Source organism: Caloenas nicobarica, chromosome 2 (genome assembly GCF_036013445.1).
Source record: "Caloenas nicobarica isolate bCalNic1 chromosome 2, bCalNic1.hap1, whole genome shotgun sequence".
NCBI classification, from domain to species: domain Eukaryota; kingdom Metazoa; phylum Chordata; class Aves; order Columbiformes; family Columbidae; genus Caloenas; species Caloenas nicobarica.
The window spans coordinates 51,095,940-51,111,896 of NC_088246.1; the positions used below are offsets into that span (position 1 = coordinate 51,095,940).

The 15,957-nt window shown below is 38.0% G+C and overlaps 1 protein-coding gene across 3 annotated transcripts in view; it reads right to left on the minus strand.

The window, feature by feature from the left end:
* ELMO1 (engulfment and cell motility 1) overlaps positions 1 to 15,957 on the minus strand; it is a 316,062-nt gene that overhangs the window by 195,762 nt on the left and 104,343 nt on the right. For all 3 annotated transcript variants that reach the window (XM_065628523.1, XM_065628524.1, XM_065628522.1), the window contains exons 9-14: positions 13,729 to 13,828; positions 7,955 to 8,106; positions 7,015 to 7,093; positions 3,622 to 3,672; positions 1,875 to 1,997; positions 134 to 265 (exon numbers count right to left, since the gene is read on the minus strand). In XM_065628523.1, the coding sequence (XP_065484595.1) occupies positions 134 to 265; positions 1,875 to 1,997; positions 3,622 to 3,672; positions 7,015 to 7,093; positions 7,955 to 8,106; positions 13,729 to 13,828 (637 nt within the window). The remainder of the gene's footprint in view (positions 1 to 133; positions 266 to 1,874; positions 1,998 to 3,621; positions 3,673 to 7,014; positions 7,094 to 7,954; positions 8,107 to 13,728; positions 13,829 to 15,957) is intronic.

The following is a 15,957-nucleotide window of genomic DNA, read 5'->3' on the forward strand; positions in this document are numbered from 1 at the left end:
CAACCACAGAAACTATGCATTTCCCTTGTAGGAAATAGCCAGAAGACCAAGTAAGAGAAGTGACTTATTATAGGATGTACTACAACAGATGCACTCGCCCACTTTCAGTGTACCACCACACAAAAATACTCACAATAAATCCAAGTTTTTTATAGTCTCGAGTATACATAGATTTGCGTTTCTCAATACTGCCACTACTGTTGTTAGGTTCAGTTTCTGCATCAAATGCAATTCTTCGGAGTTCAAATATGATATCTCGTTGAGCCTATGTTAAAACAAGGTAAAAAAAAAAAATCGGTTAAAATAACTTACATTTCACTTCAATAACCAGTACCGTAAAAGCTGTTTTGAAACACTGTATTCTCTCCACTGCCCAACCTTTCTTTGACTAAATTCCCCACTTCATACTCAGAGAGACAGTCAGCAAGAAGGACTTTGTGGTTCCCATTTTCCAAAGTCTTCACATCTGTGGGGCTCATATGCACATGCTTAAGTTTTGGCTTAGAGAAACTAGACCCATGTTAGCAAGGCCACTAACTGCACGCTTAATTTTAACCACAGGCATGAAACCAGAGAATCTAAGAGATCTCACACATTTCAAATTAAGCTGGTACTTAAGTACTTTGCTGGCTGAAATTAAAATGGCTCAGCACTCTGCATTCATTTTGGTAACTGTCCATTTTTGCCAGCACAGGAATGGGCAAGAGAGGAATTAGTGCAGTTACACATCACTACAAATGTCTCAAGATGGCAATAATCATCCTGCCATTAATACTAACAACACTGTGTTAGCCACTCTCTATGGAGATATGCACTAGGTAGCTGTGTGTATGTCACCGAAAGTCAAACTTTCCTGCCTCAAACTTGAGAAACAGGAAGGGTAAAATCCTACAGCATCATGTTACTTTTGTTTACAACCACCTCACTCTCCCACCTCCTTCTCTTGAAATTATCAGCAAATCTTAACACAAGTCTTAAAACTGAAATCAGGTTCTTCCTTGTACAAGGCCTAAAAAAAGGCCCCAAAACTAAAGAAACAAAATGCATCTTCTCTATGGCTCATTGACTCTAAATTTAAACTTGAATATCTTAGGGGAGTGTCTCTTTTTTCACAATGAACAATACCAAAGCTGGTATTTGGGCACAGCAAGCAATAGCAATAAAAAAAAATAATAAAAATTAACAACTACTATATAGGTTCCCAGTGACAAAAATAGGTCTTATTGTAATGCAAATTAACTTCGATTGTAGCACACCACATAGTTTTCATTTAAACGTTCATTTTAGCTCTACAGAAGTACTTTTAGGAAGGACCATACATCTCTGTTGCTTTTGAGAAGTACAGAAAAGAAACAAATGCTGGACTGCTGCTTGGAGTTCTAGCTCAGGATGACACCAAACTCAGTTCATCGAACTACCTTGCTTGCCCGAAAATAAGACCTACCCTGAAAACAAGCCCTAGCATGATTTTTCAAGATGCTTGAAATATAAGCCCTACTCCAAAAATAAGCCCTAGTTACAGTTCATTAAAAAGTAAATTTAAATAGTGTTCAGGCAGCTATACATGTAAAAAAGTAAAATATTTTGGAGCAAAAATTAATATAAGACCCTGTCTTATTTTCAGGGAAACAGGGTACATGCTAAGGAGAAAGTTCTGCCCATTTTATTGCACTTTTGCATAAAGAATGCAATAGCCAGTACATCTTCTAACAACCAGAAAACATAACCCAGCTTCACAAAGACAGAGAGAGAGAAAGAACAAAAGGAATTGTGTAAGCATTCCTAGCAGTGTCTTTTCCTCCTTAAAGAGCTCTAAGCACAGCAATGAGCAATTGTCTTCTTCCTGTTCTGACCAGATCATGCCAGACACTTACCTGATCCTGTGGATCCATTTTTGTCATCATTCTGTCTTCCAGAAGGTTAAAGGTAAGTACTTGCAGAACATAAAGCTGGTGTGCCATTTCGTTGTTGATGGCCCTCTGTGCCCTGATAACATGCTACAAAGAAAGAGAGACTCCCATGAATGCCATCTTATCAGAAAATTTCATCAAGTGCACCCAGGTGTTTTCATTTCTGTAAGTACGCATTTGCTATGCAAAACTGTATGTATACTCCAGAAGAAAGAAAATCAAACCAGGAGTAACACTACTGATCAAGGTACTATATAAGTAGCTTTAAGGGAAAGGACTTCGCAATAACAATGCATGGAAGCTTTCTCCTTCTGGCCACTAGATAGAGCCTGTGCATATGTTGAGAAATGGCATAAAAAAAAAAAAATCACTACTGAGAAATCACTTCAAAGAAAAATAGAAAAACTAACTCCTTACTAAAAGCATTAGAGCTCTGCATTAAAAAAAAAAAAAAAAAAAAAAAAAAAAAAGAGAGAGAGAGAGTATATTAAGAAAATATTTAAGACAGTAGCTGCCTGAGCAGAAAAGTTTTCAGCCTGCAACACAACCAGCGAACACAGTGCTGCTGCAGGAGTCAACATCACACCACAGTCCTACCTGTATCAGACAATTCCGCTCTCTACAAGGAAGACTGCTCAGAAATATATTAGCATACAATGCCCTGTATGTGCAGAATTATCCCCTTCAGAAAGCAGATAGCAAACTGATGGAACAATTTAAAAATCCTTGGTGTGCCTAAAAACACCAAGGAGTTCTATATGGGAAACAGATCCAGGTCACTAAACACAGCAGAGCATACATAAGGAAAGAGTCATCAAGTAGGAGATGGATACAGCAACTGATATTGTACAGCTCCAGAGAATAAACAAATCTGTCTGCCAAAAGGCACTGCAGAAATTTTGCTTTATTATCCATATGCTTATACCAAATTTCTTATGAACACAAGCAGTGTAAAACTATGCCCTCTGAAACAAATTCTGGGTTTTTGTGTGCACCATTGAAATTATGATAATGAATGAGAAAGAGCGAGAGGTTGTTTGGTTGTTGTTTGGTTTGTTTTACATTGCCTAGTATCTCATAACAGAGAAAGAGCACTTTTCCTTATTTCCTTGAAGATGCAATCTACTCTAAGGTCAAGGGCAAAATTCCTCTGATTTTCCATTATAGCAGATGCAAGTCTTTTATATTACATTAATTAACTTCACTTCAAGCTATATTTCATGCTTCTTTTGTGCAAGTGGTGACAAATTGTGTGCAATTTTACATCAGGACAGAATAGTCGGTAGAACCAATAAACACAAGAGGTTCATTTTGCAGGATGGAAAGCCCTGTGTGGTTTGCTCAGCTGTCATCAGCTCCAAACCTTAACACAGAGGACTTGCTATAAATTCCTTAGACAACCTCTCATCTGCACAATAAAGTTCACATTCTCCATGGGAAGTAAATGCTTGACGTATTACTCTTTTATCCAGTATTACATTTTCATGAAGAAACCACAATTTATTTGACTGGGAAAATACCCTTTCTGATAATCAGTTTTAAAACCAATTCAACAACCAAACCTTTACCTTGTATATTACATGCTTCAAAATATATCAAAATACAAGTGCAATCAAAATATACTAAGATAAAACCTATCAACACAAAAACTGGAGTCACTTTTTCTCTCTGCTAGTGAAAAATAAAATAACTTTGGAAGTTACATACTTACAGTTAAGATGATGGAGCGAAGCTGCTTTTGTGCCAAAATGTTTGCCATTTCCTGATTTAGTTTTAATTTAAAAATAAAAGAAAATAAAATTAGCCAGAAGCAGGTATTTTAGTGCCACATGTAGAACACTGACTTAGAAGGATTTAGGTCATAACTTTCTGCCGCGTTACTTATAAATTAAATGAAGCAGCATATCAGCTATACGATTGTATGCATTATTTCAGGAGTCACAAACTCAGATTACTCTACTATGAAAAAAGGGGCAAAGAAAATGAAACATATGTCACACGTTCAAGACTTTGGTGATCCAAAACTAGCAATGAAACAAAGATCTCAAGAGAGACCTCTGTGGGGTAAACAGAGTATTTACACACACTTGTTAAAGCGCAACTTTCCCCCTCCCCAAACAACACAGAAGGAAGGACGGAATGGAATCCAGCCAGAACTTTAAAACAAGACATCAAACGACATGCTTATTTACATTCATATTTTAGCTGGTTTAATGTCAAGTGCTCTAACTTTCACTCAGTAAATAAGCCTACAACTCAATACTGTTTCATCATAGCAAATAATACTTCTCCCCTGTATTTTGGTAGCAATGTTGACATTGGTCCACTATTCTGTCTTAAATTAACATCTCTTCCTAGACCTGTCTGAAGTCACTACCAAGGTGAACATGCTTTTACTTTATTTCTTAAGCAGCTGATCCTGGCTGTCCACGCTGCAAGCTGTCCTACAATGCATAGGAGGGAATATTTTACCAAGCATGAGTCTAATCTTAATCATACCTACAAGCCCATATCTCATTTTTACGTTTCATTATCTTTTCCATCAAGATAGAAATGCGCGTGTGCATGTGGACATATGCCAGCATATGCAATGCATACAACTTACAGTAATTAGCACCATGTAATTATTTTTAAATTCTTGTTTTCAAAATGCACTATTTAAAGATTTGGATAACATTGCACACTGCTGTTTAGACACTGTTTATATGTTCACAAATGGGTAATGTTTGGAATTAGTAGATCATTGATCAGAAATAAAGCTCAAGTATCACAGCCTCACATAATTCAGCACAACAAATCACATCAACACTGACACACGCGTAAGGACATTCTTAGGATGTACTGTGATTCTGTGAGGCTGGCACCATATAAAAAATATTGTTCATGTTTACCATATCAAAAAAATTGTTCACATTCAGGAGAAATAATTTTTAAAAAATTTCTGCTGATCATTGTGAGAGTTTAAGAGTAATACAGAGCACATATTGGTTACTTTTCTAGAACAAAGAAGAAATTAGAAAACAGGAAAACTGAGACTATTACATGAAACATGAAGAGTTGGATTTGCGAAACACAGCTGCAGAAACAACGTAAATAAAGCAAGCGTCAGGATGAGAATTTGCTTGCAAAAAGAAAATAATTCTCATTTCGAGGCAGGAGGCAGCCATGGATGTTGACTGGTTTCTTTATGCCAGATAAAGGCTGCTGCAGCAGAACACAGGAACAATAAGGAAGGAAGAAGGGAGCAAAGACAAGAGAAAGACAGCTTTAGGTTTTAAGCCTTTTCTGGCTGAGCAGGTTTCAATTGCACATAACAGCAGAGGAATGAATGATACAGATGCTTCCACCCCTTTTGGAAATGCACAACTGAGCTGCAGGGGGAGTGCCAGGCACTTGAGATACTTCACATTACAGGGAACTGACTGGTTGGTTTTGTCAAAGTATATTCACTGCCAAAGGATGGACAGGTAAACAATATGAGGTGCTCTTTTCTGCATTCGAGGTAAAAAAATGGAAATTATTATTATTATTATTTTACTTTTTGGGGAAGATTATGAAATTGTCACATTTTTCTTGCACCTGTAATTTTAAAAGCCTTTATCGGGATACTGTTTTTTGTCACTGGACCAAAAACTGATAGGAGCAACAAGCATTCACAAAAATCGATTACTACAACAAAATCAACTTTGTCTCCAAGAAGGCTGTACGGCTATTATCAGCTGATAGGCTGCCTCTTCTAAAACAAGTATTGTAGTAACAGATGAGAATAAGATTTTTTTTGACACAATTTGCCATCTCATTTTACATAGCAGCACGTCTCCATAAAAATGCAGACAACTGCCAAAAAAAAGTGTTTCAAACATTCACAGTATCATTTCAATACTCAAATTCACAGGTCTTTTTTGATAAATATTTTTTTAAATAACCTAGGTTTCTCTAGATGATTTGGTCCTTGACAGTGGCAGAGGAAGCAAAACAACAACGGAGCCCTCATTAAAAAAAGAAAACAAATAAATTCTTGGCTTTTTGCATTACAAAAAGAGGGGGGGAAAAAAGGAATTCAGATATTAGCATCGATTTAAATGCTTTCCTTAACTGCAGTGTAATCATCCACATCATACCAGTCCCTTTGGTTTTCTTACAAGGACTTATCATAGATTTAGGTCAAAACTGAAAGAAAGTTCTTACTCCAATTTTGGTTCATGAGGTGACTTCTTCCCTTAATAACAGAAGAATGTATTAGGGGTAGAAGGACAAACGGAGTGGGGAAAAAAGACTTTTTTTTTTTTAATTAATCCATCATTTTACTTTCCCATTTGTAATTTTTGAAGCAAAAAAGAAAAATTACCCATTAGGGCTTTGATGTTTGTTTAAACAATCTCCAGCATTTAAAAATGTAAATAAATCTAAAGAAAGTCCTTGTCAGAACTGATCTGCAGTTCTCAATGAACTTGTTCTGTACACTAACAGAATGTCACCACAAGAACTACCATCGCTGATCTTGGTGACAAAAATGTTAAATAAATAAATGACTAAATCTGTTTTGACACAGGCTAATGACTCAATAAATATAGATAAAACTTCTCTATTTCATAACACATGGCATTCCATCCTCATTTAATAGCAACTAGGAATCTTGAAACATTTCCTTTTGAGACTTCTGATCTCTGGCACTAAATTTAACTTAAAATAGTCTACCATAAAAGTCATTAAATACTTACATGGCAAGATATTTTGGTTTTCAAAAGGAATGCAATTTTTATTAAAAAATCCATGGGGGGAACAGTTTACCAAAAAGTAGCCTGGTTTTACAAGCTGTGCTGGCAAAGAGTTCAGTACAATAAATACTACAGCCAGCCACAGTCAATATGGTTCATGTGAGGTTACAGGGAACTAAAAAAAACCACAGAAGAATTCTTAATTCCTAGTAATAATGGTGCAGATGGAGGTAGCTCCATTAAAATGAGTGATATTATAACAGCATGAAAAAACAGAGCAAGTTTCAGTTTGAATTAACTGCAGGAAAAGTGTGACTGGAACAACTGCAGATATGAATATGACACACTTTTCCTACAGATCTACAAATACACAAGATCCAACTTACCTGCCTCTTGTCATCCGGTGCTTTAAGGAAAAGTGCATTTATTACCGCTATGGTATATGTTTGGATTTCTTGGTCTGTCCTGTTTGGAAAATTATAAACACAACAGAAGAATGTGAATACACACAAGCTGTAGAAACTGATCTTCAAATTGCGTTACTGAAGGTAAAAGTGGAAGGACTGTTTGTACTTAATGTTAACCATGTAAAGTCAGGCAGTCAGTCCAAACCGGTCATGACCAGGTTGTCTCTATTATTAAGAGAGACAAGATGTTCTAGAGGGAGATTCGGCATCCAGGAAAGGTGGAATGAATCACATCCCTGAGGTGCCATTGACCCTCCCCTGCTCATGTCAGGAGCCCAGACAATCAGCTTCTGCCTGATGCCCATAACTAGAGGTAGAAAGGGGAATCTTCTCTAAAGGGTTCTGGAAATGAACCTGCTGGTATTAAAAGCTTTTCAGGTGAGTGGAAAATGTCCCAGCTGGGAGGCAAGCATAACTATGGTTCACGATATATTACCCTATGCTACAAGAGGCAGTTTCCATCCATTTAAACACCACACATTACTGTTTAAGAAAAAGCCTCTCCTTTTTAAAATATACCTGCAGCAAAAGTTGACCAATTTTTGTCTTACACACTTACTAGAGGCTGGCAAGCAAAACAACCCCAGCTGTACACTAATGGCATTAAGCATTTCATTACTATGGGATGCTCTTCATTCCCCACTTCCAACTATACAGGCAGCTCAGTGCAAAGAAAAAAAAAAAATCTGTTAGCAAGCAACTCCAGAAAGATGGTTACCAGTCATGCAGCCACTTGTAGTGGATGCAGGAGTCATACAGGAGGTTGGCAGTCTTTACATCACTCTCTCCAAATGCTGTGCTTATCTGGGGACAAAAAAAAAAAGACCCACCATATCTGGTGGCAGTTGAAGACACTCACCCCTGCAGATGTGGGATTAGCTGCCCAATTGTGATCTCTTGTGCCACCTTCTGGTATAGGTCGTGGCTATTGAGCACCATGGATTCCAGGATTGCTAGTGACCGTTGCAGGATAGAGATGTCCGAGGCAAATTTGTTCACATAACTTGCTATCTACAAATTCAAACATTTCGATAATTTACATCCCATCATGAAAGCGGGGAAAGGGAAAAAAGAAAACTGTGGATGCGGCTCAGAAAAGCATTAGAATAAAAGTAGTCTTGACCACAGGCCAAGTATCAGTGAATACCTGAAAGCAATCAACCAGGCACTGCAGATACCTTCAAAGGACACGGTGGCACAGATTCTTCAGATGACACAAATCACCACAGATTTATGTCAATATTCACACCACTGAAATAAATGCTTCAACATTACATTATCAACATGATAAATCAACATTAAAGAACTAGAATGATTATATTTGTTGTCAGTAAAACTTTGGACAGGCCAAGGAAAATACTTCTCATTTTCTCCAGTAGAAATCTGGGCAGCCAGTTTTCTCTAAACAAATATCTCAACTCAAGGCAACTGTTTCAAAAGATAAATGTACATCTAGCTCTCTAGCAAAACATGCTCTTTTTTTTTTTTTCCCCCCTTGCTCTTTACCAGCAACACTGGAACTTCTCTCCAGGTTACAAATTAAAACTCTGTTGATGATCATTTAGCAGCACAACTTGTTCCATAACTCTCTGTAGAGTCCAGTCTGGATAAGTGTTCATGCATTAATAACCTTCACTTTCACTGGAAGCTGCCACAAACAAATGGCAAGTTAATGAAAACCAGGCCTGACCTCCCATTTTTTGCAGCGTGGCAATGAGACGCTGCACACGTCTGCAGAGCCAACACAGCTGTGCAGTAAGATGCAGGAATGCGTGTTTTTCTGCATGCTGCCGGTCTTCGGACTCCGCTTCCTGGGAAGAATTTTGCCTTCTGCTGATGTGGGAAGCGAGAACTGCCTGGTGCTTCCTTGAATATACCAATACCAGCACAGTCAAGCTCAAAGGTACCAGAGGAAGCACAGACAGAGGGAAGAAATGTCATGTGGCCACAGCTATTTGCTCTTTACAGCCAAATAACAGACTACAGCAGACCTGTCTCAAGTTTGATGCATTCTTTCCGGAAAACTTCAAGTCCACGCACTTCTTCAGTATTCATGCCACAAGCCAATAATGTGATTGTACTGTTTCTGATTCCAGATATTTGCTTAGACGTCAGAATCGTTTTCCCTTTGGAGGAAGAAAGGTATGTCCTATGCTTGGAAAAGCTGCCTAGCTGTTCACAGTTAAATACTGACATGTAGACAACAACATTGTTTTGCACTTGTGACGTTTTCAGTAGTGCTGAAGGAACAAAATGCCCTTTCTGCACCTTTGGTTGGAGGCGACAAGTAAAGAGGGACAGGTTTTTCTTATTCTAATCTATTGCAGCACAGTTTGCTGAGTTTATTGCAGACCTGTTTTCTCTGCTACTTGGTTTGCATTACCACAACAACAACACGCTACGCTGAATATAACTTAACTCAGGAAATACACATTGACTTTATAGAAAATAATGAACCAACCCATGCATGCATAGGGAATAGGAGGAGAGAAGCAACTCAATTATTGCCTTTTTCTACTCTGGGCTTTCAGTATCTCCTGCCTGAAAGCCCTGAGCCCAAGTAATATTTACATCAGTGTATGATGCACCTTGTGCTGTTCAGAGTAACAAGCTGTGCCTCAGAAGCGCTGTACTACCCTTCCTCTCCTTCATGGTAATCCGGTTGTTTTTTGATACTCTGCAGCCAGAGCTGCACCATGTCCAGAAGGCCTCCAATACACACAGCGTCCACACAGAGCAATTCTGCACTGCTCACAAAATAAACCGAGCACACTATGGGTGCCCCACAGTCATCAGGCATCCACGGATCAATTGTGCAGTAGGAATACAATATGTCCAGACTGTGTCCCTACTTGTCAGTCTTCTGTCACCATCCTCTTTAGAAGCCCTGACATGTATGAATTATTCTTGGTGTGGCAGCTCCTTCCCGCGATATTTCAAGCGGCACTGTAAATATCCACTGGGATATAACATATTCATTTCAGTGGCCTGCAGAAATACAACAGCATAGATAACTAAAACCTCAGCTTAGGAAATCCTGCCTTAGACATATTTATTCTTCTGACCCTGGCCCATAACATCTTTTAATCATAAACACAAACCCGAGGCATGAAGCTGGCTTGTGTGTTTCAAAAGCTGTGACGTATCACACTGAACGTACATGCAAAACATCTGCTAGGTAACTTGCATGTCAAGCTATGTATATTCATAACTACCTTGCTGAAGCCTGGCCAGAAAGAACAGGTTAAAAGACCCTTCCTGAAAGAGACAAAAATCAATAGGAGTTCAAATTTGTGTTATTTGCTGTTCTCTGCTTATTGAGCACCATGTGGAGGGAGGGCTTTCAACATCCAAAAATAATCCTGCACTCATTTATCAAAAATTCCGATGATAAAAATAATGCAAGCTCAAAGAAATACAGCCTCTCCTCCATAAATAAGCAACTTCATTGCTTTGCACTTTCACATGAAAACCTGGCACATGGGTGTGTCTCATTAAGGATAAAACTATTTGTTTGGCAAAATACCCGAAACCTTAATATCTGCATAGTCCTATCAGGACATATATAGCAACACACAAAAGCTGAGTGCTTAACTTCCTATCAATTTAAAGGGAAACTAGTAATCAGAATGACTTTTCATGTTCAGCCCCAGTGCTCAAACAGGAGATAAACATGTAAAGTGAGGGTAGATGAGAAATCTATAGCAAACTGAATTGTATCATCTGAGTTCTTTTCCTGTTTCAGCATCACTTAAAGCACAGGAGAGAATTCAAAATTATAAAACGAAAATTAAAAAAAAAAAAAAAATCAAACCAAACTGCGTTACCAACAACTACCACCCAGGGAAAGAACAGTGAAGGAAACAGATCTGATCTTCTGAGCAGTGGTGTGTTCATTAGTTATTGCCTGGATCAATTTTATGTCAGGAATGTACAGAAAAATCTGTCAAAGTTTTGTAGTTTTGTTCTCTGTAAGTCCTAATGCGTAGTAAAAAACTGAAGTGTGCATCTCATCTTCAAGCAAGGAACTAGAGTTGCACTTGAAGACAGAAAAACCAAGTGACAGTTGTGAGACACAAAGATACTTTCCCTGCTGCCACCTCCTTTTCCTGCACAGTACATTTTAGAAGGCAAAGAATTCATCAAGGTTAAAATTCTGCACATGCAGTTATGAAATAGCAATTACATAAATAATTCTAAAAGATAGTATTAACTATCTCAACCAATACTACAAACTTGATTTCTCCTCTTGTAGGAATAAGGATGGGACTACCAAACTTGTATAGCATACTTTGATATCCAATTACCATGACATTCTCTAATAACTGGGCATCCAAATCCTTTAGGCAACTATGGAAGCTAGAAATGAACTTTATTGTCATAAGCAAGAAAAAGGTCTTGAGAGAATCTTGCATATCATAAGGAAGTTTTTTCAAATGATGCTGTATTCCCTTAAGATAAGGAACAAAGCTCTCCTTGAAAGTGCCAGTTCTTACTTGCAGCAGTTGGAACAGCAGCCTTTATGCACCCAAAGGATAGGAAGGAGACTGAATGTAACACCAAGCAGTTAGTCATTAGAAGCACTTAGAGGTTCCCCTTCAGGTCTCCTCCAGTTTCTACATTTAAGTTAGAAAACTATTCAAGAAAAAAGTTCAGATTAATTCCTCTCCATTTCAGTTTGGCTTCCATTTAACACAAAAGACAGCTTCAAAAGGTAGAAGCACTTGAAGTAGGGCTTCAAAGTTTCCCCTCAGCTAGCAAAAACTTATCAGCTCCCTTATCCCTCCTGCCAACCACTTGAGTTACCCTGTCAGCAACCTCAAGTGGCCTGTCAAAAGCCAAGGTCAGAGAGGCAAGAGAGAATAAAGCTGCCAATTGCTGCCAGAGAGACCTGGTCCAAAGGTGCTCCTTTAGGTTTGCCTCTTGCCCACAGAGACCCACTGTTCTGGCTCCCAACAGCGTGGCAGGTCAGGACACACCTGTGCCTCCTTCCTCTATTTTTGTCACTCTTTATCCTTCTGTTTCTTTTCTAACTGTCCTATTCTTCTCCTTGGTCCCTTTCTCATCCACCAGTTTCACTTTGGGTTTTTACTGCCGGTTTTGGTTTTCATAGGTACTTGGTGAGAATGCTTTTGTTTTTGTCTTTTGTTTTGTAAAATTTGGCCACTGTCCAGGGAAACCTATGGAAGTGCCAGACAGAAGAGATGGGCCATTAACAGGGGCGCACTCAGCATTTCTTCTGTAGGTACTATGCAACCCACAGGGCAAAAGATGTTGATAAGGTTAGACAAAGAAAATAATTCTGAGTCACTAACAAAGCAGATTGATTTAAACTCATTTTAGCAAGTTTCTTCATACACTTCTTAATAGGCTCCCCCAGCAAATAAGGGATTCTGGGCTTGACCTTCTATCTGATGAAGTCAGTTATAAAACAATTGTACTATTTTCTTTGACATGAAAAGATAACAGTAATCATCACCATAATGTACATAGACTATCTGGACTGCAAGACTGCCAAAAAAAAAAAAGTCCCCAAATCAGACCAATTATAGTAATTTTTCTTACAAATAGCATCTATGTTTAATGACAAAAACTGAGCTATAATATATAATGCGCTTTCCATAATTGTTTCTTCTTTCACTTTTGACAACAAAAGTAAATCTGTACCTTCCTTTGGTGGTAGTGCTTCTTTAACCAAATTTAAATTAAAAGTCTGTGCTCCGATACACTCTGTATAATGAAGAGATCTTTGCCACAGGTTATATTAGTTCCATTACTGCTTCTGATATCATTTTAGTGAAGTAACTCTGCTGTCTTTTGAATCTGTACAAATGCATTTTAACTTAAGATAAATTCTGAGTTCAATCTAAAAAGGTGCAAGATGGGGGTTTTTTGTTGTTTGGTTGGGGTTTTTTTCACAGTAAATGAAAAGGGTTAAATCAGTAACAAAAACTTTTTTCTGAAGTCTGTTAAATCTTGGTACTTAGAGAGTACTCTCGTGTTTCTGCTGGTTTTGTGCATCGCCTACATGTAAGAAAATTAAAAAAGTGTTGTAAATCATGGAAAGATCAGTTTCAAAACCACAGACCTCAGATGCAAGATTCAGGGGAGGCAGAGTTCAACTCGATACACTCAGATATCGGCTTAATTTCAATTGTCAATTAACTCCTTTCTCTTCTTCCCATACCCCTAGAGGAAACATTTCAGTGCTGGTTTTGTTTCAATAAATATGGTATTGCTCATTTTACTTTACATTAAATCAAAATACTAATTTTTGCTTTAACTGTATGGTATCTGCACAGGTAGGTCACACCACAACTGAGCAAGCAATTTCTTGCATAATAAGCCTAATACAGGGTTGATCCCATTTCACTCCCTTTGATTTCCGTAGCAGTTGGGCCAGATCCTGCAATTACAAATATTTATGATTTGAAATAGCATTTTAATCCCATTTTTGTGCACCGTTTTGACCAGTGACCTAAATTATGTACCCGGGGCGGGGGGATATGACCCAAAAAAAAAAAAAAAATACAACCAAAAAACCCAAACCAAAACAAACAAACAAAACCAAACCGTAACTCACCTCAAAAATTTAAACTGATATAGAACAGATAGCATCGATTACAAATTTACCTTTTTAATGAATGCCACAGAGAATGTATCCCACGATACAATCCCATGATCCATCAGCTCAACAAATGCAGTCAGTGTAAAGGACAACATATCTCCAAAGCTGCAAGAGACAGGAGTCATAACAACATTTACCAGTGATGCAGCAGGGCAGTGACCGAGGGAATAAAGCAGCAGGAAGCTTTCAGAAAGGCAGGAAAATGAAGCCAATTAGGGACTAAGAAGTAGCAGAAGAGCGAGAGAGGCCGTGCAGCAGTCTCCAAAACGATTTAGCATGGACATCAAGAACAGTCACACCTGGAAGAAAGCGGTTTTGTAAGAGAACTAATCCCCAGGAGAATGCTACATGCAATGCTCAAGGAAATCAGAGAGTCCAAATTAAACTTCCCTTATAAATTCAGAGTTTTTGATCTAACAGAAGAAAAGAAGTGAGCTTTTTCTTAGCAAGTTGTGGAAATTCTCCTAATTGAATGTCACACAGAAGTCCTTTGTATTGGTACCTCTGTGTCAAGCAGATTGGCAGAAAGTTAGTGGACTGTTTGTTCCTTCTATTACAAGGAAGCAGATATATGTTAAAAAGGCACCAGAAGATAGTGATCAGCAATTTTCCAATAGTTAATGTCTCAATTTATTTCTTTGAATCTGAAGATGCATCTCCTTTTGTTTAACCATAGGCAAACATGTCAAGCGAATTGCAAAGTTCCCGCAGTTTATCTGAGCATGCAGCTCAAATTGCACAAGGTTTGCAGGCCACTACACTGCATTTTACACCTGCGAATTTGAGATTCAATGCATCTTTGTATGAACTCAACTAAATTCAAAACAGGTTTAAACTCAACAAAAGGAATATGCTCTAACCTTGACTGGCTGCACAGGAACTCCCCACGTTAAAAAACAGCTTTTAAAGATTAGCTTCATTTCTATATATAGTCAGGGCACCAAAGAGTCGGCAGCCATAATGATTTCAATGAGGCCATTCAATGAGGCAGCTACTCAACACAACCAGCAGCGCACAGAGCTCCAAATGAAGCAGCGTATTACCTTTAAGGGCATGCCAAACTGCCTGCCACTAAAGCATTAACAAGCATGAGCACACAATCGACCTAAACAGCATGAATAGTCCCACTGATTTTTAATGCAAATAATAAAAGGATAAAATTTTTAAAACTCAGATTTGAACTACCATGCTCAGTACGTTGAAAACCTGAGGCTAATACTATAGCCATAGTTAAGCGATGTAACTGGTAATTCTCTGCTATCCTGCACCAACCCAACACAAATAAGCCAACCACCATTCAGACAGAAAACATTTACTGCCGTGCAGAAGAATACAGCAGAAAATAAGTTTCAAGGTAGCAACTCCAATAGCCAGTTTACTGGATTTGATGTAATCTGACATTTAGGGATTTTTGAAAGAGAGATGCAGCCTTTAGTGGCCCCTTCATTTAAGACAGGAGCTCTTGTTCATCCAAACTCCCCAGATGCCCTCCACTAAAAAGAAAGTTGCCATTGTTGACATTTTGTAAGTAGAAACAAAACAAAACCAAACCACACCTTTCTCTTCTACAGTCAGTAAGGCTGTCCACAGTGGCTTTTATTATTTATGACAAAATGAAAAAAAACTACACCAAAGAGCAAACAAGAAAAATACAGCGTCTTTTAAAAAACCACTGTAATTATACAGGAATATTTTGTTCAGCAAATACATGATCTGGAAGTTCTTGGTTTTGCTTTGGAGGGTGGGGGGGTTGGTTTTGTTTGCTTATTTTTTAATATTGCAAATCTTTCAAGAATTAAATTAGATTTAAAATGTCATAATTGGCATTCCAAACAATCAAGAATTTCATAACAAGATGACAACAAGACTTTGCAGAAAATTTAATCAGTTCCAGTTCTGTCATTCTCCCCAATCCACTCTTTTTGCATAAAATGGTTATTTATGAATCCACAAATAAAATAGCACCCCTAGGAAAGGCTGCCCTCTAAAAACTTACACCAAATTCTCATGCATCTTCATGACAGAATACTTCCACAAAAATATGGAATTCTGGTATTTTAAGAATCTAGACTAGACCAGATCCAAATACGAAGAAAAAAAAATTCCAAGAAGAGAGGCCATATAGGATGAAAAGTAGATAAAAATATCTCTCCTAGTATTAAATTAAGCAGTCAATTTCTCTCTCCTAGCTTTTCTCATGTATTGTTTAAAAATTTAGTCAATTAGCCTGGGTT